At 46.0% G+C, this 23,796-nt stretch overlaps 5 protein-coding genes and 1 long non-coding RNA gene across 8 annotated transcripts in view; 5 read left to right on the forward strand and 1 right to left on the reverse strand.

Annotated features, from left to right (window-relative positions):
• Window positions 1–489, forward strand: part of LOC120830145 (solute carrier family 12 member 2-like) — a 13,710-nt gene extending 13,221 nt beyond the window's left edge. Inside the window, exon 26 of the mRNA XM_040194636.2 lies at window positions 31–489. Coding sequence (XP_040050570.2) covers window positions 31–166 — 136 coding nt within the window. The 3' untranslated portion in view covers window positions 167–489. The remainder of the gene's footprint in view (window positions 1–30) is intronic.
• Window positions 490–1,156: 667 nt separating this feature from the next.
• nudt12 (nudix (nucleoside diphosphate linked moiety X)-type motif 12) lies at window positions 1,157–6,634 on the forward strand. Of its 2 annotated transcripts, none has more exons than XM_040194665.2 (8): window positions 1,157–1,287; window positions 2,207–2,440; window positions 2,880–3,174; window positions 3,482–3,746; window positions 4,641–4,808; window positions 5,197–5,310; window positions 5,579–5,778; window positions 6,314–6,634. In XM_040194665.2, exons 2-8 carry the CDS (start codon window positions 2,235–2,237, stop codon window positions 6,419–6,421), a joined length of 1,356 nt encoding a protein of 451 aa, XP_040050599.2. In that variant the 5' UTR covers window positions 1,157–1,287; window positions 2,207–2,234; the 3' UTR covers window positions 6,422–6,634. The 2 variants fall into 2 exon arrangements, with proteins under 2 accessions (XP_040050599.2, XP_040050600.2); XM_040194666.2 differs by having other exon boundaries at window positions 1,166–1,287; window positions 3,485–3,746.
• Window positions 6,142–17,074, reverse strand: LOC120830148 (interleukin-6 receptor subunit beta). 2 transcript variants are annotated; one of them, XM_040194641.2, is made up of 15 exons: window positions 16,766–17,074; window positions 16,466–16,567; window positions 14,558–14,669; window positions 14,308–14,441; window positions 14,082–14,209; window positions 13,210–13,369; window positions 13,054–13,133; window positions 12,638–12,851; window positions 10,309–10,512; window positions 10,055–10,153; window positions 9,706–9,846; window positions 9,338–9,463; window positions 8,390–8,474; window positions 7,790–7,871; window positions 6,142–7,484 (listed from the first exon to the last, which is right to left on the reverse strand). In XM_040194641.2, exons 1-15 carry the CDS (start codon window positions 16,983–16,985, stop codon window positions 7,038–7,040), a joined length of 2,334 nt encoding a protein of 777 aa, XP_040050575.2. In that variant the 5' UTR covers window positions 16,986–17,074; the 3' UTR covers window positions 6,142–7,037. The 2 variants fall into 2 exon arrangements, with proteins under 2 accessions (XP_040050575.2, XP_040050574.2); XM_040194640.2 differs by having other exon boundaries at window positions 6,142–7,496.
• Window positions 7,226–7,557, forward strand: LOC144386249 (uncharacterized). Its single transcript, XR_013451939.1, has 2 exons — window positions 7,226–7,337; window positions 7,383–7,557. It is a non-coding gene; the product is annotated as an uncharacterized LOC144386249 (long non-coding RNA).
• A 1,021-nt stretch (window positions 17,075–18,095) lies between the features above and the next one.
• LOC144386248 (ecto-ADP-ribosyltransferase 4-like) lies at window positions 18,096–19,303 on the forward strand. Its single transcript, XM_078086383.1, has 2 exons — window positions 18,096–18,216; window positions 18,299–19,303. The coding sequence occupies exons 1-2, from the start codon at window positions 18,139–18,141 to the stop codon at window positions 19,025–19,027; spliced, it is 807 nt and encodes a 268-aa protein (XP_077942509.1). The 5' UTR covers window positions 18,096–18,138; the 3' UTR covers window positions 19,028–19,303.
• Window positions 19,304–22,249: 2,946 nt separating this feature from the next.
• LOC120813873 (T-cell ecto-ADP-ribosyltransferase 1-like) lies at window positions 22,250–23,553 on the forward strand. The gene is made up of 2 exons (XM_078086382.1): window positions 22,250–22,400; window positions 22,483–23,553. The coding sequence occupies exons 1-2, from the start codon at window positions 22,320–22,322 to the stop codon at window positions 23,227–23,229; spliced, it is 828 nt and encodes a 275-aa protein (XP_077942508.1). The 5' UTR covers window positions 22,250–22,319; the 3' UTR covers window positions 23,230–23,553.
• Window positions 23,554–23,796: the final 243 nt, after the last annotated feature.

A 23,796-nucleotide genomic window follows, 5' to 3' on the forward strand; every position in this document is an offset into this window, starting at 1 on the left:
GATACTAAAGCGTAGTGCCCCCCCCCACAGGAGCATGCCTCTGGCCAGGAAGGGCACCGTGTCCAGCGCCCTCTACATGTGCTGGCTGGAGACTTTGTCCCGGGACGTCCCGCCTCTGCTGCTGGTCCGAGGAAACCACCAGAGTGTCCTCACCTTCTACTCCTAGCACACACACACACACACACACACACACACACACACACACACACACACACACACACACCGACAAACACGAGAACTGACATATCATCACGCTTCATTAACGGATTAATAAAAGTTTAAATCTCTTTTTTCTTTCCTCAACAATAACCGGCTGTATATTTTAGGGCTTCTGTGTGTTTTCTTGAGTAAATATATTAACTTATTTTGTTGTTTATTTGTGTTGATAAAGCTGATTTCAGAGTGTTTGCTGGTTTTCGCAGCAAGACCAAGTGGATCCCTGTTAAAGTTATTTTGTACATTATTTTATTAAAATATATATTAATGGAACCACACGTCTCCGTTTCCTGTTGCCATCGACTTTCAGGAATTATTACTGCGATATTTTAATTTCTTCAAAGAGACTGGTGTCAAAGTAGATTATTATCAACTATTTCCTTACTTTATGCATTTTACTTCACAACGTTTATTAGACAGCTTTAGTTTCTTTTGACATTCAAAATGAATAATGATGTTTTATGAAACTGTTTACATTATGAAGTCATTAAAATGAGCTGTGTGTGTGTGTGTGTGTGTGTGTGTGCGCGCGCGCGTAGGGAACATAACACACTGCTGCGTTCAAAGGCAGCATTCACAGTGGGAAGAAGTGCTGCAAAATCAGTGCAAAGTATAAATATATATATCACATGAATATTAATTTAATCATTTCAACACCTAAATCTATAATTGAGTCTGCTTTCTGGAGCCAGATGTTATTTCATTATTTTATTTTATTTGTATTATTTGAAAATGTTCAGTGTAATTAGCTCTCAAGACGCATTTGAGGTTCTCTCGATGTTCTTTCACGACCATAACAGATAAAAACAAGGAATACGACGCGGATAAATAATAATAAAGAATATGATGAGTACATTAAAATGATAGTATTGTAATAGGGTTGTATATATGTATATATACACATATAAATATAAAATACATATACATTTAAATATACAAAAGCAAACAGTGAATCTGTTGCTGACACCGTACTTCGTAATCGTTGGATGACGCTCAGAAACACGACGGTTTGAGGAGACATTGAACGCAGCACGTCGGACCCGGCGGACCGGAGAGAAGCAGCAGCGCGAGGTGAATCCTTTACGTTTCATTATTGTTGCTCAAACGGCTCATGTCGCGTTTGAAGGAGAGACGAGTGAACCCAGGAGCCGCTTGCAGGAAGTAGACGGAGCCCGAAGTGGACTAAAGTAGCGGATCGATTAATGCCGATAACACGTGACTCCGGACGCATCGCCGGATATTCAATAGGACAAATAGTAACAGATAGTACAACATGTGAGAAAACGTTCTGCGAATATTCAACCCGATCACACGGGAGTTACGAGCGGTTACAAGTCAGCTGCGATTTTGTAATGTGTAAATGGGCGTAACCCTAGTGTGATTGACAGCCGTGTGCGCCAATCAGAAGGAGCGAGACGGATGTGCAACCCTCAGGTGCAGAGTTCACCTTTCCTAACAAGAGAAGCAAACCAGGCCTACACTGAACTACAAAAGAATACATTAATCAAAGGAATAAATACATATAATATACTACATTTATAAATAATAAAGGAAGCATAGAAACACCTTCCCTATGCTAAAGGAGCTCATGAAGGAAGCATAGAAGCACCTTCCCTATGCTAAAGGAGCTCATGAAGGAAGCATAGAAGCACCTTCCCTATGCTAAAGGAGCTCATAAAGGAAGCATTGAGACACCTTTCCTATGCTAAATGAGCTGATAAAGGAAGCATAGAAGCACCTTTCCTATGCTAAAGGAGCTCATAAAGGAAGCATAGAAGCACCTTTCCTATGCTAAAGGAGCTCATAAAGGAAGCATTGAGACACCTTTCCTATGCTAAAGGAGCTGATAAAGGAAGCATAGAAGCACCTTTCCTATGCTAAAGGAGCTCATGAAGGAAGCATAGAAGCACCTTCCCTATGCTAAATGAGCTCATGAAGGAAGCATAGAAGCACCTTTCCTATGGGTAACCTTACCTTGTGGGTTCCTCAGTGAGGAACCTTCTACCCCCCCCTCCAGGATGACGAGCCTCCAGCTGAGCGCGGAGGAGGAGGCGGTGGAGATGTTCCTGGACGCCGCCGCCAGGGGAGACGTGAGGCGCGTGTCCGAGCTGCTGCGCGGCGCCCCGTCGCTCATCAACCGGTCGGGACGGAGCGGCTGGACGGCGCTGATGCTCGCCGCTCGCAACGGACACTACGAGGCGGCGGAGGCGCTGCTGTCCCACGGGTAGAGCAATGATAATAATAATAATAATAATAATAATAATAATAATAGCAGTGTTTTGGGTTATCGGCCACTAGAGGGCAGAAATCACCACCATGCAGAGTGAACCAGTGTGACGGGTCAAATCTCTCATGAGGCTCCCGAGTCAGAATCATCTCCATCATATTATTGGATGATGAACACAAATATTGTCTTCATCTCCTTCATGTTGCAGCTTGAAAAGATGGAGCTCATTTAAACAACTTTACATCGATAACGTTTGCTCTTAATTCATAATATAAAAATCAGCAGAGTAACTAAAGTTGGAGTTAAGTATTAATATCGTTTAGCAGCATATGGAACTGGACTTTTAGATCAGTTTGGTTCAGGGTTTTTTTCCCAGGTTGATATAAATTTAAGTCCTCTCCTAAAACCTCCCCGTCTGCTTTTGATGGCGTTGGAGGTGCGACCGGCTCTCCGTGAACGGCTCGTCGCAGAGCGCCCTCGACGTGGCCAGGTTCTGGGGCCACCGCCACATCGCCGCCCTGCTGGCCGGGGCGGAGGGCGTCCCGCCGACCTCCGACCTCCACCCGCGGGAGAACTACTTCAGCAGGGAGACGCTGGACCGGCTGAGCGCCAAGAGGACCGACGCGGTGTGGCTGGAGGAGAGGCGGAGCCAGCCGGACTCCGTCTACCTGCTGTTCTCCGACCTCAGCCCATTGGTCGGCCCCGCCCAGGAGGACGGGGGCGGAGCCGAGGTACCAAAGCCTACTGGCATTTCTGGGTTCAGAGCTTCCTGCCGTACACATCTCCAATGAGGGTCTTTATGGAAGCATTATTAGATTGTTCTAAGCGTAACGTGACACATCGTCTGCGTAAAGGATTTTCCTTGTATTCTTATTAAATACGTAAATGCAATTCAAGTATATTTATATAAATACAAAGTGATTATTGACCTCACCAAAAGAGTTTAGAAAAGGTTCAGAGTGAGTGAAACGTGAGGTCGGACTGCTGCAGGCCCACGTCTTCCCTTCGTGGTTCTTCTATGGTCCTCCTACCCGTCAGCAGGTGGAGACCAAGCTCTGTCGGCTGGGGTACGAGGCGGTGAAAGACCTCCTCCAGAAACCTGCCACTGTGCTCATCTTCCTGGGAGTGGAGCGGAGGAAGCAGCCCTCCTCTTCCTCCTCCTCCTCCTCTTCCTCTCCCGCGTGGTTCGCCATCAACACGGAGGAGGACGCCGGCGAGCTCCTCAAGCGCTTCGGGCAGAAGAACTGCTGCTTTACAAAGACGGCCAACAGAGACCTGCTGAAGCTCAGCGAAGACGAGGCCGGTGAGGAGCAAGCCGACCATTCCTTTGCTACCAGTTTGAGGTGTGATCGGCCGCCCTAAATCCTCCCCTCCGTCCTCCCCTCTGTCCTCCCCCTCCCCTCCGTCCTCGTCCTCTGTCCTCCCCCTCTGTTCTCCCCCCTCCCCTCCCTCCCCCTCTGTCCTCCCCCCTCCCCTCCCTCCCCCTCTGTCCTCACCTCTGTCCTCCCCCTCCATCCTCGTCCTGTCCTCCGTCCTCCCCTCTGTCCTCGTCCTCCCCCCTCCGTCCTCCCCCTCTGTCCTCCGTCCTCCCCTCTGTCCTCGTCCTCCCCCCTCCCCTCTGTCCTCCCCCTCTGTCCTCCGTCCTCCCCCTCTGTCCTCGTCCTCTGTCCTCCCCTCCGTCCTCTGTCCTCCCCCCTCCCCCTCTGTCCTCCCCCTCTGTCCTCGTCCTCCCCCCTCCGTCCTCCCCCTCTGTCCTCCGTCCTCCCCTCTGTCCTCGTCCTCCCCCCTCCCCTCTGTCCTCCCCCTCTGTCCTCCGTCCTCCCCCTCTGTCCTCGTCCTCTGTCCTCCCCTCCGTCCTCTGTCCTCCCCCCTCCCCCTCTGTCCTCCCCCTCTGTCCTCGTCCTCCCCCCTCCGTCCTCCCCCTCTGTCCTCCGTCCTCCCCTCTGTCCTCGTCCTCCCCCTCTGTCCTCCGTCCTCCCCTCTGTCCTCGTCCTCCCCCCTCCCCTCTGTCCTCCCCCTCTGTCCTCCGTCCTCCCCTCCGTCCTCTGTCCTCCCCCCTCCCCCTCTGTCCTCCCCCCTCCCCCTCTGTCCTCTGTCCTCCCCCTCCCCTCCGTCCTCGTCCTCTGTCCTCCCCCTCCCCTCCGTCCTCGTCCTCTGTCCTCCCCTCCGTCCTCCCCCTCTGTCCTCCGTCCTCCAGGAGTCGTGGCCCAGGCGCGGGCGGTGCTGGCCTGGCACAGCCGCTACTCCTTCTGTCCCACCTGCGGCAGCGGCACCCTGCTGGAGGAGGGGGGCTACAAGAGGAGCTGCCTGAGCGCCGACTGCAGGAGCCGGAAGGGCGTCCACAACACCTGCTACCCGCGAGTCGGTACGCGGAGCGCCGATCGGCTCAGATCGGTTCTTTGTTTAATGATGCTTTAGAAACGGGGGGTAATATTTTGCAGCCAGATAGTTTACAGGATGTTGAGCCTCAGTAGAGCGAGTGTAAGAAGCTCCATAGCAACCAGTGAACAGGAAGTGAGCATATTTCTCAGAGACCTTCATGAGGCTGAGGAGTCGCCCCCTGCTGGTCACTAGAGACGATGCAGCGTTTAACACGTGGCGAGTTTGGCCTTTGACATTAAAAACTAAGTCAACTTAATTTAACTTCAAAGAAAACGTATCCATCATAACGACACGAACACGTGTAAAGTGTATGATTAAACATCACATGATGAGGAGTTTAAACGCCTTCTGTTCACGGCTCCTCTCTTCAGACCCCGTGGTCATCATGCTGGTCATCCACCCCGATGGAGACCAGTGTCTACTGGGCAGGAAGAAGATCTTTCCAGTCGGCATGTTCTCCTGTCTGGCTGGATTCATAGAGCCTGGTAACTAACACACACACACACACACACACACACACACACACACACACACACACACACACACACACACACACACACACACACACACACACACACACACACACACACACACACACACACACACACACACACACACACACACACACACACACACACACACACACACACACACACACACACACACACACACACACACACACACACACACACACACACACACACACAGCATTGACTAACCCCGGCCTTACCTGGACCCCCCCTCCCCGTACAGGGGAGACGCTGGAGCAGGCGGTGCGCAGGGAGGTGGAGGAGGAGAGCGGGGTGAAGGTCGGCTCGGTGCAGTACGTCTCCTGCCAGCCGTGGCCGATGCCCTCCAACCTGATGATCGGCTGCCTCGCCGCCGCCACGTCGACCGGCATCACGGTGGACGAGCACGAGATCGAGGAGGCTCGCTGGTTCCCGCGGCAACAAGTAACAAAGAGCAGTGCTGATGTTGATGATGTGATGGCTCCGGTATGGATGGGGACCACCAGGGGGTCCTGGGCTCTCAGCCGTATCTCATGGCCTCGAGGACGCTGTTGGTTCCATCGATACCTTCTTGGTTTAGTTAAATCTACGATTTACACTGTAAAACCAGTAATTATGTCAATTGATAAATACGCTACAACATACTACAATACTACTTGCATTAGTATTAATACCTTTGCGTAATTCTACTTTACACTGAATACAATAAATTATAAAAAGATTCTGGTAAAACAAAAGAAAGAATTAAAAGTCTTGTAAAAACAATTTAAAAATAAATAAAATGAGGCAAAGCAATGCATGTAGATATGAAGATATATATTTTTTATATTTCCAAAAATTAAGAGAATTCCACCGCTCATTTAACTTTATTACTTTATTTCCTTAAAAAATAAAAAAAGGAAAATATATATTTTTTTTTAGCAAAAACTCCCCCAGAAACCAGCTGTTAAAACTCTTCGTCTGACTTCATTTTTTCAAGGTGATGGACTCCTTCTTAGGAACCCGCCCCGCCTTCACCGTCCCCCCCAGACAGACCATCGCCCACCAGCTCATCAGACACTGGACCGGCATGAACTCCAACCTCTGACCTTCAGCTCACTGGCGCGTTGGTGGAAACGACCTCCGGTTTCACCGCGAGGGAACCGGACGTGTGACCATCAATCAAAGCTTAGAGACGGAGAACGTGCACCGTTTTAGTTTCTAGCGCCATGATGTTAAAGTGATCCGATCAAACTCCTCTGTAGCTTCATGATTGTCGGCCTTCTTGTCAACTGCAAATATTAAATGAGACAAACTCTCAGTGTCTGTAGCAACACTTTGTCCGCTTGTTGCTGCTCTAAAACATGACACGTGTTCAACATTCTTTCTGGGTATTTTGTCCCCGTTTATTTCCGCAGTTGAGGACGAGAGCGAGAGAAGGTAACCATGGTAACCGTACATGCTATGGGGTTAGCCTTCAGTGTTACACCAGCAGGTATCGTGAACTGTTTCACTGCATCAAAAGGTGCGAGTGGAGGCGAAGAGACGCGAACTCACGTTCAGAAATCAGAGGGACAAGTTCTGTGATCACAAGAGCAGCTCCCGTCAGAGAGGACAGGTCGTCCTCTCTGACGGGAGTCACCGACGCTTTCAATCTGTGCGTGAGGCGTTCAATAAGACATCCAGAGATCTCAACACGTTTGGCCACGTTGTGAATGAAACTATCAGTGAGTGTCAGCGTCCGTCTGCCCGATCTGATGAGCCCCGTGGGCCACGTACTCGCACTCTCTCCCCGCCGCCGCCGCCGCCTCGTCCTCTCTTTGAGGAAAGAGGCCGACGTCTGGCGTCTCCTCGGCGGGGAAAAGCGCGTTCCCCCGTCGCTCCTTGTTCTCCGGTCGCTCCTTGTTCTCCGGTCGCTCCTTGTTCTCCGGTCGCTCCTTGTTCTCCGGGCTCCCCGGGGCCTCGTGGAGGTACTCCGCGCTCAGCAGGAGGGCCGACAGTTTGTCAACGGACAGCAGAGCGGTGTCCTCCTGGAAGACCTCCGTCAAGACCTCCTGGTCTTCCTGGAGGTCTTCCTCTGAGCTGGGACAGACCACGATGAGACTCTTCTCTCCGAGAACGCGGGTCACCTGGAAGGCCTCCAGGTCCAGGACACGTCTGTCCGCAGTCTTCTGAAGGGGGAACTGGACAGTTTAGATGTTTGTCTGGTTAAATCACCAATAAATGCACTATTGTTGAGTATTATCCTCTTTACTTTCTGCGTATTTGTGCTTTTAAATGCTGCTGCAACAAACTAACTTCCCCGTGCAGAACTAATAAAGTAACCATCTATATTAGTGCCGGCAAAGATTACAATTCTGAATCTGGAATAATCGCAGTGTTTTGCACAAAAGTAACGAACAAAAGTGGAACACTTTAAACACATTAAGTGCTTCAGTATTCCATTCAGCAGCATCTGGTAAAGGTCCCCACTCACCTGGTGGTTTGGGTCCATCAGCCAGCGGCCGGTGTCACTGCCCCGAGGGCTGCAGATGTGGGGGAAGAAGTACGACTTGTACCTGAGGAGGTGTTACAGAGGGATTTTAATTCAAATCAAACACAATGACTCTAGTTTTTGATTCAACGCAGTCATCACGCGCTAACCTCCGGTGACCAGCAGGGGGCGACACCTCTGGTCCCATAGAAGACTACGAGAAAATGGCTGCTTCTCTCCAACATGAGTGAACATGAGTTTCAAGTCTTTCTTCACTACAGCGTGATGTTCATTTAGTGACTGATGGTCCATTTAGCGTCAAACAGACCAGGAAGCAGGGGACGCTTTAGGGCGGGGCTACACGCTGATTGACAGGTATCTACCATAGATGAATACGGCGTCTCCTCACTCCACATACGGTCACTTCCCGTTCACTCGTTGCTAAATAACTAAATGGCGACTTTGAAATTGCTTCAGAGCATCGGGCCACAAAAGGGCGACTTCTGCTTCCTGCACACAGCGTGTGCGTAAGATAAGGGATCCTCGATAACACAATGACGCAACCCTCTGGTTGAGTGTGTGTGTGTGTGTGTGTGGACTCACACAGTCCTGGTCAGGATGGAGACGATGGACACGACGGCGGCCAGCAGCAGCAGAGGAGTCGCTGCAGCCACGGCCGGCCCCTCATCTGAAAGGTGTTGTGTGAGCATTGAGTCCCGTTCGCCTCCACGACCATTTGTCACTTCACTCACAGCACTTGTTGACACTTTGGACTTGAGCGGGACTAATAAGGAGTAACTTTGGGTGGGAGGTCGTAGGAAGCGTTGCATGAAGACTCCTCCGTCGGCTCATGTTTCTGGAAGCTAAATATTAATATTACTTGGAGAGATTTTTGTGTCAACTGATGTTTGTGCTTGGATGGCCGGATAACGTCGTGGTGCCTGAGGTGGAGAAGATGATCGTCCACATCCGAGGTTGATTACCAGTTTTTAACTTAAGAAAGCGGTTGTCTGGTTGCACAATAACCTGAATATACAGCCGCCCATTTTAGTCCCATTATAGATGGATTCAGATTCTTATATATAATCTTAGGTATGAAAGGGTGACAAAGAATAAAAGTTTCAATAATAATAACCAAAAAAAATATCTTTGTGTTTTATTAAAAATATAAACTACATTTTAATTCTGACTCCCGATTCAATGTTCTTTATCTGTTCTTTTAGCAGTTGAATCGATTTGCATGTTAACAGATCAGTAACGCAGGCAAAGGACTCAATTTGCTTCCCTCTTATCTCTAAAAAACGAGGCCTGTGTGCACCGACACTCAAGTAGCACTAATGCAGAGAAATATCACCGATGGTTTGATTCTGGGCTCCATGTTCTTCTTTTAAATGGGTCAAAAACTACAAAAAGATTTTCAAGAACTGGTTTCCAATTTCTCAAAATAGCAACAGTTACTGTAGATTAATGGAACATAATTAACATAATTAATGTGAGATGTTCAAATGATGATGATGTCCAACAAACGTTTTCCGCCCTGCGGAAACTCACCAAAGTCTGTCCTCACGGGGACGACGTTTCTGGACGAGTCATCGGCCAATAGGAGGAGGGAATACTCCGTGTTCGGGGTCAGGTTGAGGAAGGTGAGCTGCCGTTGGTCGGGCCACAGGGACAGAGCTGAGAGGAGAGAAGGTGCTCTGTATTTAGAGTTCATTGTGATTCATTAAGGGGAAACTGCGTAGGACGTTTTAGAAGTCTGAATGTTTCTGCACGTCCCACGTTTCATCCGTACGTGCAAATCCTACGCAAGCTTTTATAAATGAGGCCCCGGATTGTTAAAACGCGGATAATAGTTCACATTCACTTAAGAGTCATCGTTTTATAACAAAAAAGTCACATCGGCCATGAAGATAACTCACTGTGACTCTCCGAGTCTTTCCTCAGCTTCACTCTGTATCTCTGCACTCTGATTGGTCCAGACTTCTTTTGCCACACCCACGCCACGCTTACGGAGGTTTTGGTCACGCCCACCACCTTCAGTTGGACCGCCTCCATCAGGGCTGAGAAAACGCACAGAGCCACGTGTCCCGTTGCTTGTCTGTCCGTCAATACGCAAACAGCACCGCGGTAGAGACCTGTCCATCACTCTAAGCCCCGCCCTAAAGCGCCCCCAAGCGGGTTTTCTTTCAAATACATCACAAAGTAACACAAAGATCAAATCATTGAAAACCCGTATTTAAAAAGGTGTGGTGTAACCGTGGCGTTTACCCCCCTGCTGCAGGCTGGCGGGCAGCGACTGGGGGGGGCCACACCGCTGGCCGTAGACGGGCAGCACGCTGATCAGGTAGGACTCCTCGGGGTCGGCGTCTGTAAACACCAACAGGTGCATGTTGTTAACAGAACATCACGCATGTTCTTCACATCTGAAACAGCCTTTCGTTTCCATCATCTTCATTTCCTCTGCAGCCCTTCAAAGTAAAAGCCCCGGCTTTTATTGTGGAGATATTCAGACACGGGTGCACCTCCTATGACGGCGGAGGTGTCGAGGGGCTCCACTGCCGTCCAGCGGCTGATGTTGGACGGAGGAGTTCCGGAGCGCCACTGAACGGCCAGATGAGTGACGGGCGGGACGGAGGGCGGGACAGAGGGGTTCTCCCATTGGACCAGAAGGCCCTTGGCGGTCGGGAAGGAACTGGAGACCCACAAGTGTCTGACCGGCGGGAGGCCTGCAGAGTACAGAAGGAGGATTAGTGGTACAGCGCCTCGCGAAAGTATTCGGCCCCCTCGAACTTTACGACCTTTTGCCACATTTCAGGCTTCAAACATAAAGATATAAAACTGTCATTTTTTGTGAATAATCAACAACAAGTGGGACACAATCATGAAGTGGAAGGAAATTTATTGGATATTTCAAACTTTTTTAACAAATTAAAAAACTGAAAAATTGGGCGTGCAAAATTATTCAGCCCCCTTAAGTTAATACTTTGTATTGTATTGTACTTTGGTCGATAGCGATCTTCTTCTTTCCAACTGACACCATCGGGTTTGAACTTCCTTCTGCTATCGGAGGAGGAAGAACGTGTCTTGATGTTCAGATAGAACTCGTTGCAACACAAGTCTGAATAATCTGTGTACCACAGATCGTGTACGTACAGCGCCTTGCAAAAGTATTCGGCCCCCTTGAACTTTTCGACCTTTTGCCACATTTCAGGCTTCAAACATAAAGATATAAAACTGTAATTTTTTGTGAATAATCAACAACAAGTGGGACACAATCATGAAGTGGAACGAAATGTATTGGATATTTCAAACTTTAACAAATAAAAAATTGAATAATTGGGCGTGCAAAATGATTCAGCCCCTTTACTTTCAGTGCAGCAAACTCTGTCCAGATGTTCAGTGAGGATCTCTGAGTGATCCAATGTTGACCTAAATGACTGATTTGGATACAAAAAGATTTCCCAAGCTTTAAACATCCCAAGGAGCACTGTGCAAGCAATAATATTGAAATGGAAGGAGTATCAGACCACTGCAAATCTACAAAGACCCGGCCGTCCGTCTAAACTTTCAGCTCAAACAAGGAGAAGACTGATCAGAGATGCCGCCAAGAGGCCCATGATCACTCTGGATGAGCTGCAGAGATCTACAGCTGAGGTGGGAAAGTCTGTCCATAGGACAACAATCAGTCGTATACTGCACAAATCTGGCCTTTATGGAAGAGTGGCAAGAAGAAAGCCATTTCTTAAAGATATCCATAAAAAGTGTTGTTTAAAGTTTGCCACAAGCCACCTGGGAGACACACCAAACATGTGGAAGAAGGTGCTCTGGTCAGATGAAACCAAAATGGAACTTTTTGGCAACAATGCAAAACGTTATGTTTGGCGTAAAAGCAACACAGCTCATCACCCTGAACACACCATCCCCACTGTCAAACATGGTGGTGGCAGCATCATGGTTTGGGCCTGCTTTTCTTCAGCAGGGACAGGGAAGATGGTTACAATTGATGGGAAGATGGATGGAGCCAAATACAGGACCATTCTGGAAGAAAACCTGATGGAATCTGCAAGGGACCTGAGACTGGGACGGAGATTTGTCTTCCAACAAGACAATGATCCAAAACAAAAAGCAAAATCTACAATGGAATGATTCACAAATAAACATCTCCAGGTGTTAGAATGACCAAGTCAAAGTCCAGACCTGAATCCAATCGAGAATCTGTGGAAAGAACTGAAAGCTGCTGTTCACAAACGCTCTCCATCCAACCTCACTGAGCTCCAGCTGTTTTGCAAGGAGGAATGGGCAAAAATTTCAGTCTCTCAATGTGCAAAACTGATAGAGACAGACTGACAAGCGACTTACAGCTGTAATCGCAGCAAAAGGTGGCGCTACAAAGTATTAACTTAAGGGGGCTGAATAATTTTGCACGCCCAATTTTTCAGTTTTTTATTTGTTAAAAAAGTTTGAAATATCCAATAAATTTCGTTCCACTTCATGATTGTGTCCCACTTGTTGTTGATTATTCACAAAAAATTACAGTTTTATATCTTTATGTTTGAAGCCTGAAATGTGGCAAAAGGTCAAAAAGTTCAAGGGGGCCGAATACTTTTGCAAGGCACCGTACGTACACGATCTGTGGTACACAGATTATTCAGACTTGTGTTGCAACGAGTTCTATCTGAACATCAAGACACGTTCTTCCTCCTCCGATAGCAGAAGGAAGGAAGTTCAAACCCGATGGTGTCAGTTGGAAAGAAGAAGATCGATAAACGCGCTTCTTTTCCACCTCGTCACTTCCTGCGGGCGGCGTGGATAATCATCAGCGTGTCTGACAGCGCCGGGCGCGCCACTCACCGCTGCGTCTCCGCGGGTCGATGGCGAGGCGCGCGGCCGGTCCGTAGCCGGCGGAATTGAAGGCCGCAACGGCGACGCTGCAGTTCCCCTCCTCCACCACCAGGAGCGCCGTCACTGCGGTGACGTTTTGAACGCGTCGGCGCGGCTGCTGCTTCGTCTCGTAGGTCACCCGGTAACCGAGGATACGGCCTCCGGCGTCACGGAGGTCGAGGTCCTGCAGATAGACCAACTTTTCTTTTTTCAGGTTTTTATTATTTTTAATAAAATCAGTTTTTCCTTCAAAAGTTTCATTTTGGGTTTCGTAAATTTGGGTTTTCATAGAATAATGTTTCATGTTTAGTTTGATTCTTTTTTAAGAGAAATTCCAAAAAAGTCAATTGTCCTACTGACGACTGTAAAAAGCGTTTCCGATGTACCTTCCACATGAGATGAAGGAGAAGAGATCCAGAGTCTCTTTTCTCCACTCGGTAACACACCTCTGGAGGCCGGGAGGGCGCTGTGGACATTAAAAGACACCGTCGGGTCCGGGAACACACAGAGCGTCTGTCTCCGAATCAAGTGTCCCCCGGTACCTCTGTCCAGCGTCCTGCCGCTGACCTCGGCGCTCCAGTCGCTCTGGATGCCGGACTCCTCGGTGCAGGCCACAGCCGCTCTGTAGGCGGTGGACACCAGCAGGTCTTTGATGGTGTAGGTCAGAGTCTCGTCTTCGTGTGCAGCCACAGATTCTGGAGCCTGAAGCACATGAATGAGGTTTTCAGGCGCCTGGGACCTCGTCGACTTCACGCACTGAAGTATTCAGTGTTTCCATCTGATGTGTCTGTTTCACTGTAAGTCCTTTAGATCCTGTTGTTTCATCTCCATCATGAGATCCTCGTGTGAGACCCAGTGAAATGCACCGTGTTTACCTGATGATGGAGAAGTAAATCTGTGTCATCGGATTCTGAAAGAAAAAGGTGATTGAATTTCTAGCACTGAATATTTATGCATTGAAATCATGTATCTGAATGTTTTTCAACGTTAAAATAGTCAACTGCAAAAAATTCAACTTCAAAATTCAACAAATTCAAATACAAGTTGTATTGGGGCGCTCGCTCCTTTTGCTTGACGCACGCTCCCGATCTTAATCTAGAATCGATTGCTCTTCCTTGGGTTCCCGGATGTTGCGGTTCGAATTTTTTTTGCATTGAATTTTTGCATTGAATTTTTTTGCATTGAATTTTTTTTGCATTGAATTTTTTTGCATTGAATTTTTGCGGTTGAATTTTTTGCAGTTGAATATTTTGACGTTGAAAAACATTCAGATACATGATGTCAATGCATAAATATTCAGTGCTAGAAATTCAATCACCTTTTTCTTTCAGAATCCGATGACACAGATTTACTTCCATAGAGAAGACAACAGCAGCTCAACATGTAACATTTGTAAGCGAGTGTGCGTGGTGACCTCGGTCCACGTGGGCGCGCCCTCGACCCGGTACCGGAGCCGACAGACGCCGTCGCCGCCTCTCCACGACACGACCACAGAGTCCTCGGTGGAGCGAAGCAGACTCAACACGGGGCGAGAGGGTTTGGCTGAGGAGAGGAGACGAGGGGACAAGGAGACAGAGCCGGTGAATCAACCAGACGACGCCTGCTGGCTACGCGGCGAGGAGGCGTCCGGGTCCACCGACCCGCATCGTAGAGAAGAAAGGTCCAAGGACGAGACCAGACCTCCCTCCCCGTGGCGTAGTCCTTGATCCGGGCCGTCACGGTGAGCCGGGACAACGGGTTGAAGATGCCCGGACAGGAGTAGATGACCAATTCGCTGAGCAAGAAGAAAAAGGGAAAAGGAAAGAAAAGAGGGAGAGACGAAGATCTTCACACACATGAGCACGAGAACGAGAAGAAGCATCTAGAGGAGGACGTGTAGTCAGCAGGTACCTGCTGAAGATGAAGGACACGGCCGGCTCCGCGTGGCCCTCTGGATGGAGGCTCCACCCACAGGTCAGAGACTCGGCTGACTGGTGGTACTGACACGACACGTTCAGGGTCTCTGCGGGAAGAGAGGAGCGGCTCAAACCCACAGACGCCACGATGGTCATGATGATCATGATGGTCATGATGATCATGATGGTCATGATGCTCATTGCAGCTTCAGATGAAAACCCAGTTAAAGGCCTTTAGATGCACGTTAACGTGAAGCCAACATGTTTGAGCAGATAAAAGGAGGCAGACCATCTTCCAGTCAGAAAGATATCAGGCCTTCACTCGTTCACTCGTTTCCACATCTGTGTCTATAACAAAGGTCCATTTGAAGAGCGTGTATACATGATTATAAGAAAACACACGTGTTGGTATCAGTTAACACGGAATGAGCACATGTCTAAAGTAAAAACATACATAGTAGATGATCCTGCTTCGTATTGAATGCACAGTAACAAGGTGTGTGTGTGTGTGTGTGTGTGTCTGTGTGCCAGTTTAATATAAAACACAACTTTATATATTTAACAGAGAGGCCGCTAGTTTTGTGTTTGTATTTAAATCCTATTTCATCAATTGGTCCTTTTGTTAAAAACAACAACTCATGCATTATAATAAAATAATCATGAAATTATTATTATTTAACCAGCATACGAATATAAACATACACAGTAGGTGGATATACATATAGATATAATATCAATATAGAGGAAAGTGTTTTAGACATTCTGACCTTTTACTACAGTAAAGATACCAATACCTCAGTGTGAGAGTACCAATACCTCAGTGTGAAAGTACCAATACCTCAGTGTGAAAGTACCAATACCTCAGTGTGAGAGTACCAATACCTCAGTGTGAAAGTACCAATACCTCAGTGTGAAAGTACCAATACCTCAGTGTGAAAGTACCAATACCTCAGTGTGAAAGTACCAATACCTCAGTGTGAAAGTACCAATACTTCAGTGTGAAAGTACCAATACTTCAGTGTGAAAGTCCAGATACCTCAGTGTGAAAGTACTAATACTTCAGTGTGAAAGTACCAATACCTCAGTGTGAGAGTACCAATACCTCAGTGTGAGAGTACAAATACCTCAGTGTGAAAGTACCAATACCTCAGTGTGAAAGTACCAATACCTCAGTGTGAAAGTACCAATAGCTCAGTGTGAAAGTACCAATACCTCAGTGTGAAAGTACCAATACCTCAGTGTGAAAGTACCAATACCTCAGTGTGAAAGTACCAATACCTCAGTGTGAAAGTACCAATACCTCAGTGTGAAAGTACCAATAGCTCAGTGTGAAAGTACCAATACCTCAGTGTGAAAGTACCAATACCTCAGTGTGAAAGTACCAATACTTCAGTGTGAGAGTACAAATACCTCAGTGTGAAAGTACCAATACTTCAGTGTGAGAGTACAAATACCTCAGTGTGAAAGTACTAATACTTCAGTGTGAAAGTCCAGATACCTCAGTGGGAAAGTACTAATACTTCAGTGTGAAAGTACCAATACCTCAGTGTGAAAGTACCAATACCTCAGTGTGAAAGTACCAATACCTCAGTGTGAGAGTACAAATACCTCAGTGTGAAAGTACCAATACCTCAGTGTGAAAGTACCAATACCTCAGTGTGAAAGTACCAATACTTCAGTGTGAGAGTACAAATACCTCAGTGTGAAAGTACTAATACTTCAGTGTGAAAGTCCAGATACCTCAGTGGGAAAGTACTGTGGTGCATAAAAGGCCTTAAAGTATCTTATCACTAAGTGTTTATCAGAAGGTACAACGCAACGTAAAATGCAAATGTGTGTGTGTGTCTGTGTGTATCCTGTGTGTGTGTGTATACCTTTTGTGTGTGTGTGTGTGTGTGTGTACCCTGTGTAGACGCAGTGCGTCGGTGGTCACAGTCTCTGAGGTCGGTCACACACACTCGCCGGTCGTCACACTGCTTCAGATCGGACTGCTTCACCGTGACCTCTGACCCACAGACACACAAATACCTGATGAGTACTTTGTGCGTCCTAAATAGGAGGCGGCAACAACACAAACACTGAGATCGGATAACGAGTCAAATTATTCTTAAATTCAGATTAGATTTTAAATCTGAGGAAAGAGAAGCAAAGTTTAACAATTCGATAAAAAGAACACAAAATGAGGTAAATGTATTTGTCTCACCGTGAGGACGCACACAGACAAGACTCGTCATCGTCCACACAGCGAGACGAAGCTTCAGAGGACAAAACTCCATCTTAACCATGAGAACACAAATACAACTAAAGCTCAGCTCATCAACGAGGATCCAAGTGGTTAGTTTGTAAATGCTGAAGAGAGAAAGTCTGATCTGATGGGCTGGCAGGAAGTGACACGCATCGAGTGTGTGTCTGTGTGTGTTCATTTCCTCTCAAATGACAGTGTGTGTGCACGTAATGTGTCGATGATGAATGTTTGTGATGAACTATGAAGTGTTGAGAAAGTGCACGTCAGACAGGCGGCCGTGCACCAACCTGCAGGTCACTCAGGAACCAGGAAACATTTGTCACCATAAAATGTCACATACAAGGAATGTGGTGGTTGGTGCGTAACAGCAGACAGTACGACAACGGACGACAATGGACAACAGTCCAGGAGGAATAAAATCCAATAGAATGATATGGGTTAGTAGAATAAGGCTATGGGTTAGTAGAATAAGGCTATGGGTTAGTAGAATAAGGCTATGGGTTAGTAGTATACGGCTATGGGTTAGTAGTATACGGCTATGGGTTAGTAGTATACGGCTATGGGTTAGTAGAATAAGGCTATGGGTTGGTAAAATAAGGCTATGGGTTGGTAAAATAAGGCTATGGGTTGGTAAAATAAGGCTATGGGTTGGTAAAATAAGGCTATGGGTTAGTAGTATAAGGCTATGGGTTAGTAGTATAAGGCTTTGGGTTAGTAGTATAAGGCTAGGGGTTAGTAGTATACGGCTAGGGGTTAGTAGTATACGGCTAGGGGTTAGTAGTATAAGGCTAGGGGTTAGTAGTATAAGGCTAGGGGTTAGTAGTATACGGCTATGGGTTAGTAGTATAATGCTATGGCGTCGATGATATTCCAAATAGCCTAAAGAATCTTTCACTCAGGTTGTTCAATAAGAGGCTTTCTCTTTAGTATTTACTGGGTCTTATTAGTAACGGGGGGCTGATGCTGCTTATAACATGATAAACACATAAAAAATACAGTTTCAAACATTGCGACCAAAAATAAATGTTTGTGTAAAAGATCCTTCGTGTCGGAGCAACAAACTTTAAAAGGGTTTTGTCATTTGAACAATGGAACTTATTTTACGTTTGACTGAAATTATCCTAAAACAGATATAGAGATATTCAAAGAAGCTTCCCTTGTATGGTGGCGTTTCTCTGACACGGCGCTTCGTCTTCTCACACTCACTGCTTATCTTCCTTTACAGCAGTGATAAAGGTGCTGCACGCACACAGGTGTCTCTGCTCCACTCCATAAATACCCAGAGATGGTTTCCTCCATCAGTCGCTGTCTGCAGGTGTCTGTGCAGGACGATGAGGATGAAGATGATGATGGCAGTGACGGTGCTGTGGGTGGTGCTCCTCCCGTACGGCGTCTCTGGAGGTCTGATGGTAAAGTACAAACTGGTTTGTTTCACTGTAACATTTGCTAATGGGTCAATGTACTCTCATGATTCCCCTTATTTCTGTTAAGTCTTTCCTTTTTGGACATTCGCTGGACATGGCTAAGGACTCTGTGGACGACATGTACGACGGCTGCTCCCCTAAAATGGACAAGAATGCCAGAGGATACCTGGAGAAGGAGATGAAGGAAGACTCCGTGTTGAAGAAGAGCTGGACAGATGCGGAGGCCTTGCAGAAATCCAAGGATGCTCCCACAGACATAACCAAAGAACAGCTGATAGCTCTCTACACGTACACCTCTAGCGATGGAGACCTGAATGAGCGTTTCGATAAGGCCACTAGAGAACAGGGACCCAAGTACAAGACCGCATTCAAGTACCACGCGCTGCACTTTTACCTGACCACAGCCGTGCAGACAATCAAAGCCGAACACGACAAAAGCAACGAGAACGACAGCGAGAAGAAGTGTTACACCGTCTTCCACAGGACGGACAAGTCCTTCAGCACAAAGGTCCTCAAACAGGAGGTTCGCTTCGGCTCCTTCGCCTCCGCCTCGCTGGATAAAGACCGTGTGGTCTCTGGAGGCAAGTCGTGCTTTGAAATCTACACGTGCATGGGAGCAGACGTCTCGAAGCACATGCAGAATGAGCACAGAGTGGAGGTGCTGATTCCTCCTTACGAGGTCTTCAAAGTGAAAAAGATATCCAAGAGATCCGAGCAGGGCAGTCTCTGGTGCGATGTGGTCTACGAGCTGAAGAGCACAAATAAGGTTTCCAATTTTAATTGTGCCCTTTTCTGAAATAAGATCAGTGACGTTTAGGATTTAGGGTGCAATGATCTTTAACCAGAAAATAATATGCATATAGAAGCATTTGTTAGCATAAACATTGAAATAAATCCACATAAAAACTGTTAGAAAATGAATATCAGGATGATTTAACGATTAACCTGTTTGACTATGTATTTAAATACTTCTCACATCATCAGTGTTTAAATTGGATGCATAATCTGTCCTAAAGAGTCGCTGGCTAGAAAACTGTCAGAAGGAATAAATAAACATCCTGGTGTTTCTGCACGTTTGTCCAATGTTCTTTTCCACATTCAAGCACCTCGGTGTCCTCACCAGCTTTTATTTTGTAGTAAGTGTCTCTGCTAACAGATGTTCTTCTTTAGTTGAGTGGAAGAACTAAACTTTGTTCTACTGAAACAGACAAAGATCCTCTGAGCGAGACTTACATGAGAAGAGAAGAACTCAGCATCATCCATCAGAGAGACTGAAACATCAGCTTCCTGTTTGTGTCAAGAATTTCACAATAAACAACTTGGCCGGGGTTTGGGTTTCACAATGAGTTTTTTGTCTGTCCAAGAGCACATGTGTGCAAGCTAAGCTAACGCGTGGCTACGAACTGCCGCAGGTGTTGCTAGCAGGCCGGTTTGTTCACTAAGTGTGTGTTTGTGTAGTTAAACCTCCGTCTGTAAATTAATCTGAGTAAATGCTAAAAGTAAGAAGAAAAGCCTAAAAGTAAAAAGTAAATCTACAGCTGTGGGGGAACACGCGTAAGCTAGTAAATAGCCGGACGGCTAGATACGCAGCCGAGAACTCCTGCGGCCGTCGAACAAAGCGTACAAGAGTCAGTTGTAGTTAACCGCGTGGAGCGACGCGAAATGTCATAGATTACCAAACCTTTTCTTAAATCTCATTCACCAGCCTTATAATCAATTTCAGATGTTTCTTGAAAAGGAAACTACCAACAGCAACATGATAATTTCACTTCAGGTTCATAGTGCACATCCCCAAGGTGTCACTCAGCGATAACAGGACATTCTGATGTACTGGTCCAAAATGGAAGCCTCTCACATTACCATACATGAGCCAATTTCCTTCAAATTCTCCATCACGGAAAAACTTTTGATCAATTTTAGATTACAATTAAAGGGAAACTATCAATAGTTACATGATCATTTCACTTCAGACGGATAGGGCCCATCCCCAAGGTGTCACTCAGCGATAAACAGGACATTCTGATGTACCATTCCAAAATTAAAGCCTCTAAAAATACCATACATGAGCCAAAGTCTAATTAACGAGAGACTACTTCAGGTCAATATAAGATTACAATTCAAAGGAAACTAACAATATTTACATGATAATTCCACTTCAGGTTCATAGAACACATCCCCAAGGTGTCACCGAGGGATAACCAGGACATTCTGATGTACTATTCAGAAATGAAAGCCTCTCAAAATACCATACATGAGCAAATTTCCTTCAATAAGGACATTTCAGGTTCAATTCTCCATCACAAGACTACTTTTGGTCAAATTCAGGTCAGAATGAAAATGAACCTATCAATAGTTACATGATCATTTCACTTCAGACCGATAGTAGACATGCCCAAAGGTATCACCAGGACATTCTGATCTACTATTCCAAAATTGAAGCCTCTCAAAATACCATACATGAGCCAATTTCCTTTAAATTCTCCATCAAGATATAACTTTTGTTCAAGTTCAGGTTAGGATTAAAAGGAAACTATCAATAGTTACATGATTATTTTACTTCAGACTAATAGTAAACATCCCCACGGTGTCACCCAGGGATAAGCAGGACATTCTGATGTACTATTTCAAAATTAAAGTCTCTCAAAATACCATACATGAGCCAAAATGTCAATCACAAGAACACATCTGGTCTGTTTCGCATTACATTGGAAAAGTAAACTAACAATAGTTACATGATCATTTCACTTCAGACGGATAGTACACATCTCCAAGGTGTCACCCAGCAATAACCAGGACATTATGATGTACTATTTTAAAATAAAAGCCTCTCTAAATACCACCATGGTTTTTTACTGGATACTAGAAACTGACTTCTGGTTACCATTAGGTGGCGCTATGACTTAATTCAACTTTACATCTCTTCAGGCCCAAAGTGTCATCAAACATGTGTAAATTAGAAAGAATCCGATGATGTTCGGTAGAGTTACAACGGTTTAGTTGTTCTTGGCGAAGGATCAGCTTTGCCGATGCACCTTCTCGCCACCGATTATCGGATTCTTATCATTTTCACACTGAAGCATTATTAAGGTCTTAACATTCTGTTGGGAATTTTTGAGAGGGATCAGATTAACCTTTGAGGAGCATAACCTGTGAGGAGCAGGGTGTACAACAGAAAAAACAATCAACTTCCTGTTTTCACCAGGTGGCGCTATGCCTAAGGTTAAAAATTATCTCATGGACGTCTGCAGGGTGAGAAGATGAGAAATATGGAGCAGATGAGATAAAGTATGGTTGAGTTAAAACAACTTCAATTTTCATGCCGAATGGGGGTTTTCAAAAATGCTCCCTACACAAAGTTTGGAATTTCTTCCGGCAAAATGCAATTTTTAGAGCTACGGTCCTCGAGATCACACTGTGCGAATTTGAAAAGAATCGGGTTTAATCCCTGAGAGGAGTTCAGTCTTTTACAGCTCTAAGAAATCACGAAAATTGGCCAAAAGGGAAGATTTTCAACGATTATTTGCAGCGCCCCCTATTTTTCAAATATTCTTAAAAAATCAGGGTGTGTTCAGGGGTTCAATGTTCACATGTGATACACGTTTGGTGAGGGCAGGCAAAATTATTTGGAAGTTATGACTCTTGCAAGATTAAGCCACACCCCTTACGAAGTTCATTAGCCCTTATCTTCTCAAAACAAGAAGATATCAACACGACAGATAGCAAAGGGATACATTGATCCAATAATGATCCACAGAAAATTAAACAAATTGAGTTAAAAAAAGGGATGAAGTGGTGAGAGATTCTTTGACACGTCGCATTATTCAGCTCCACTGAAGCAGCTTCGTCAGAGACGTTAGAGACGTCTTCCTCAAACGAAGCTCACCAGCCACTACTTGACCTTTTATGGTGCTGTTTATCCGACACATCGATTTGCCCCATTTCTCTTCTTCTTACACTCACTGTTTAACTTCCTTTATGGTCACGATGACAGTTCACTCCCCCAATGACATTTGTCTCTGCTCCACTCCATAAATACCCAGAGATGGTTTCCTCCGTCAATCGCTGTCTGCAGGTGTCTGTGCAGGACGATGAGGATGAAGATGATGATGGCAGTGATGGTGCTGTGGGTGGTGCTCCTCCCGTACGGCGTCTCTGGAGGAAACTTGATGGTAAAGTACAAGCTGGTTTGTTTCACTGTAACATTTGCTGATGGGTCAATGTATTCTCATGATTCCATTTATTCCTGTTAAGCCGCATGCTGGACGTAAGCCGGTCGCTCCCCCTCCACTTCCACTGGACATGGCCCCGAACTCTGTGGACGACATGTACAAAGGCTGCGTCGCTGATATGGAAAAGAAGGCCGTAGAATTCCTAAAGAAAGAGCGGAACGACAACAAGGTGTTTAATCAGATCTGGGAGGAACTGAAGGCAAATCAACCAACCAAAGTCTTAAGCAAAGAAGAGATTACGGCTCTTAGTGTTTACACCTCAGATACAACGTATCCTGGTTTTAATAAGGCCACCAGAGAGCAGGGACCCAAGTACAAGACCGCATTCAAGTACCACGCGCTGCACTTTTATCTGACCAGAGCCGTGCAGAAACTTAATGCTCTACAGAAGGAGTGTTACAACGTCTACCGCAGGACGGACGTGTTCTTCCGCCAAGACGTCCTCAACAAGGAGGTTCGCTTCAGCTCCTTTGCCTCCTCCTCGCTGAGAGACGACCTCACAGATTTTGGAGACAAGTCGTGCTTTGAAATCTACACGTGCAACGGAGCAGACGTCATGGAACACTCTGAATTTGAGAACGAAGCGGAGGTGCTGATTCCTCCTTACGAGGTCTTTAAGGTAACAGAGATAACAAAGAGATCAAAGCAGCCTCAGTCCGGTCTCTGGTGTGATGTGGTCTACAAGCTGAAGAGCACAAAAAAAACTAAATCCAATTTGAATTGTGCTCTTATTCAAAAGAAGCGCTGCAAGTTTCCTTGGTGCGGTTGACAAATCATGCAACGTCTGAAATTTAGGATGCAACGATTCTCTGCAGATGATCTTTAACCAGAAATGATCGTTATTTAAAATGCATTTGTTCATTCATACATTTAAATAAATCCACATATTGTGTAAAGAGTGTTTATGGAAGAAAAATGAATCCTTCAAATTTTATTCAAATATCTAAATGAATATCAAGATGTTTTAACTTGTCTGTATCTTCTAATACTTCTCACATCATCAGTGTTTAAATTGGATGCATAATCTGTCCTAAAGAGTCGCTGGCTAGAAAACTGTCAGAAGGAATAAATAAACATCCTAGTGTTTCTGCATGTTTGTCCAATGTTCTTTTCCACATTCAAGCACCTCGGTGTCCTCACCAGCTTTTATTTTGTAGTAAGTGTCTCTGCTAACAGATGTTCTTTAGTTGAGTGGAAGAACTAAACTTTGTTCTACTGAAACAGACAAAGATCCTCTGAGCGAGACTTACATGAGAAGAGAAGAACTCAGCATCATCGATCAGAGAGACTGAAACATCAGCTTCCTGTTTGTGTCAAGATTTTCACAATAAACAAC

Source organism: Gasterosteus aculeatus, chromosome 13, assembly GCF_964276395.1.
Source record: "Gasterosteus aculeatus chromosome 13, fGasAcu3.hap1.1, whole genome shotgun sequence".
In the NCBI taxonomy this organism is placed as follows: Eukaryota; Metazoa; Chordata; class Actinopteri; order Perciformes; family Gasterosteidae; genus Gasterosteus; species Gasterosteus aculeatus.

Excerpts from the sequence above, each read along its gene's own strand:
- nudt12 (XM_040194665.2), top strand. The coding sequence starts at position 2,235 with ATGACGAGCCTCCAGCTGAGCGCGGAGGAGGAGGCGGTGGAGATGTTC. Across the intron at positions 3,175-3,481 it reads AGGACGGGGGCGGAGCCGAG|CAGGTGGAGACCAAGCTCTG; the intron begins GTACCAAAGCCT and ends CCTACCCGTCAG. Across the intron at positions 5,311-5,578 it reads GGCTGGATTCATAGAGCCTG|GGGAGACGCTGGAGCAGGCG; the intron begins GTAACTAACACA and ends CTCCCCGTACAG.
- LOC120830148 (XM_040194640.2), bottom strand. The coding sequence starts at position 16,985 with ATGAACACACACAGACACACACTCGATGCGTGTCACTTCCTGCCAGCC. Across the intron at positions 12,852-13,053 it reads TCCTTCATCTCATGTGGAAG|GACCTCGACCTCCGTGACGC; the intron begins GTACATCGGAAA and ends GTCTATCTGCAG. Across the intron at positions 10,154-10,308 it reads CACCTCCGCCGTCATAGGAG|ACGCCGACCCCGAGGAGTCC; the intron begins GTGCACCCGTGT and ends TGGTGTTTACAG.
- LOC144386248 (XM_078086383.1), top strand. The coding sequence starts at position 18,139 with ATGAGGATGAAGATGATGATGGCAGTGACGGTGCTGTGGGTGGTGCTC. Across the intron at positions 18,217-18,298 it reads GCGTCTCTGGAGGTCTGATG|TCTTTCCTTTTTGGACATTC; the intron begins GTAAAGTACAAA and ends ATTTCTGTTAAG.
- LOC120813873 (XM_078086382.1), top strand. The coding sequence starts at position 22,320 with ATGAGGATGAAGATGATGATGGCAGTGATGGTGCTGTGGGTGGTGCTC. Across the intron at positions 22,401-22,482 it reads TCTCTGGAGGAAACTTGATG|CCGCATGCTGGACGTAAGCC; the intron begins GTAAAGTACAAG and ends ATTCCTGTTAAG.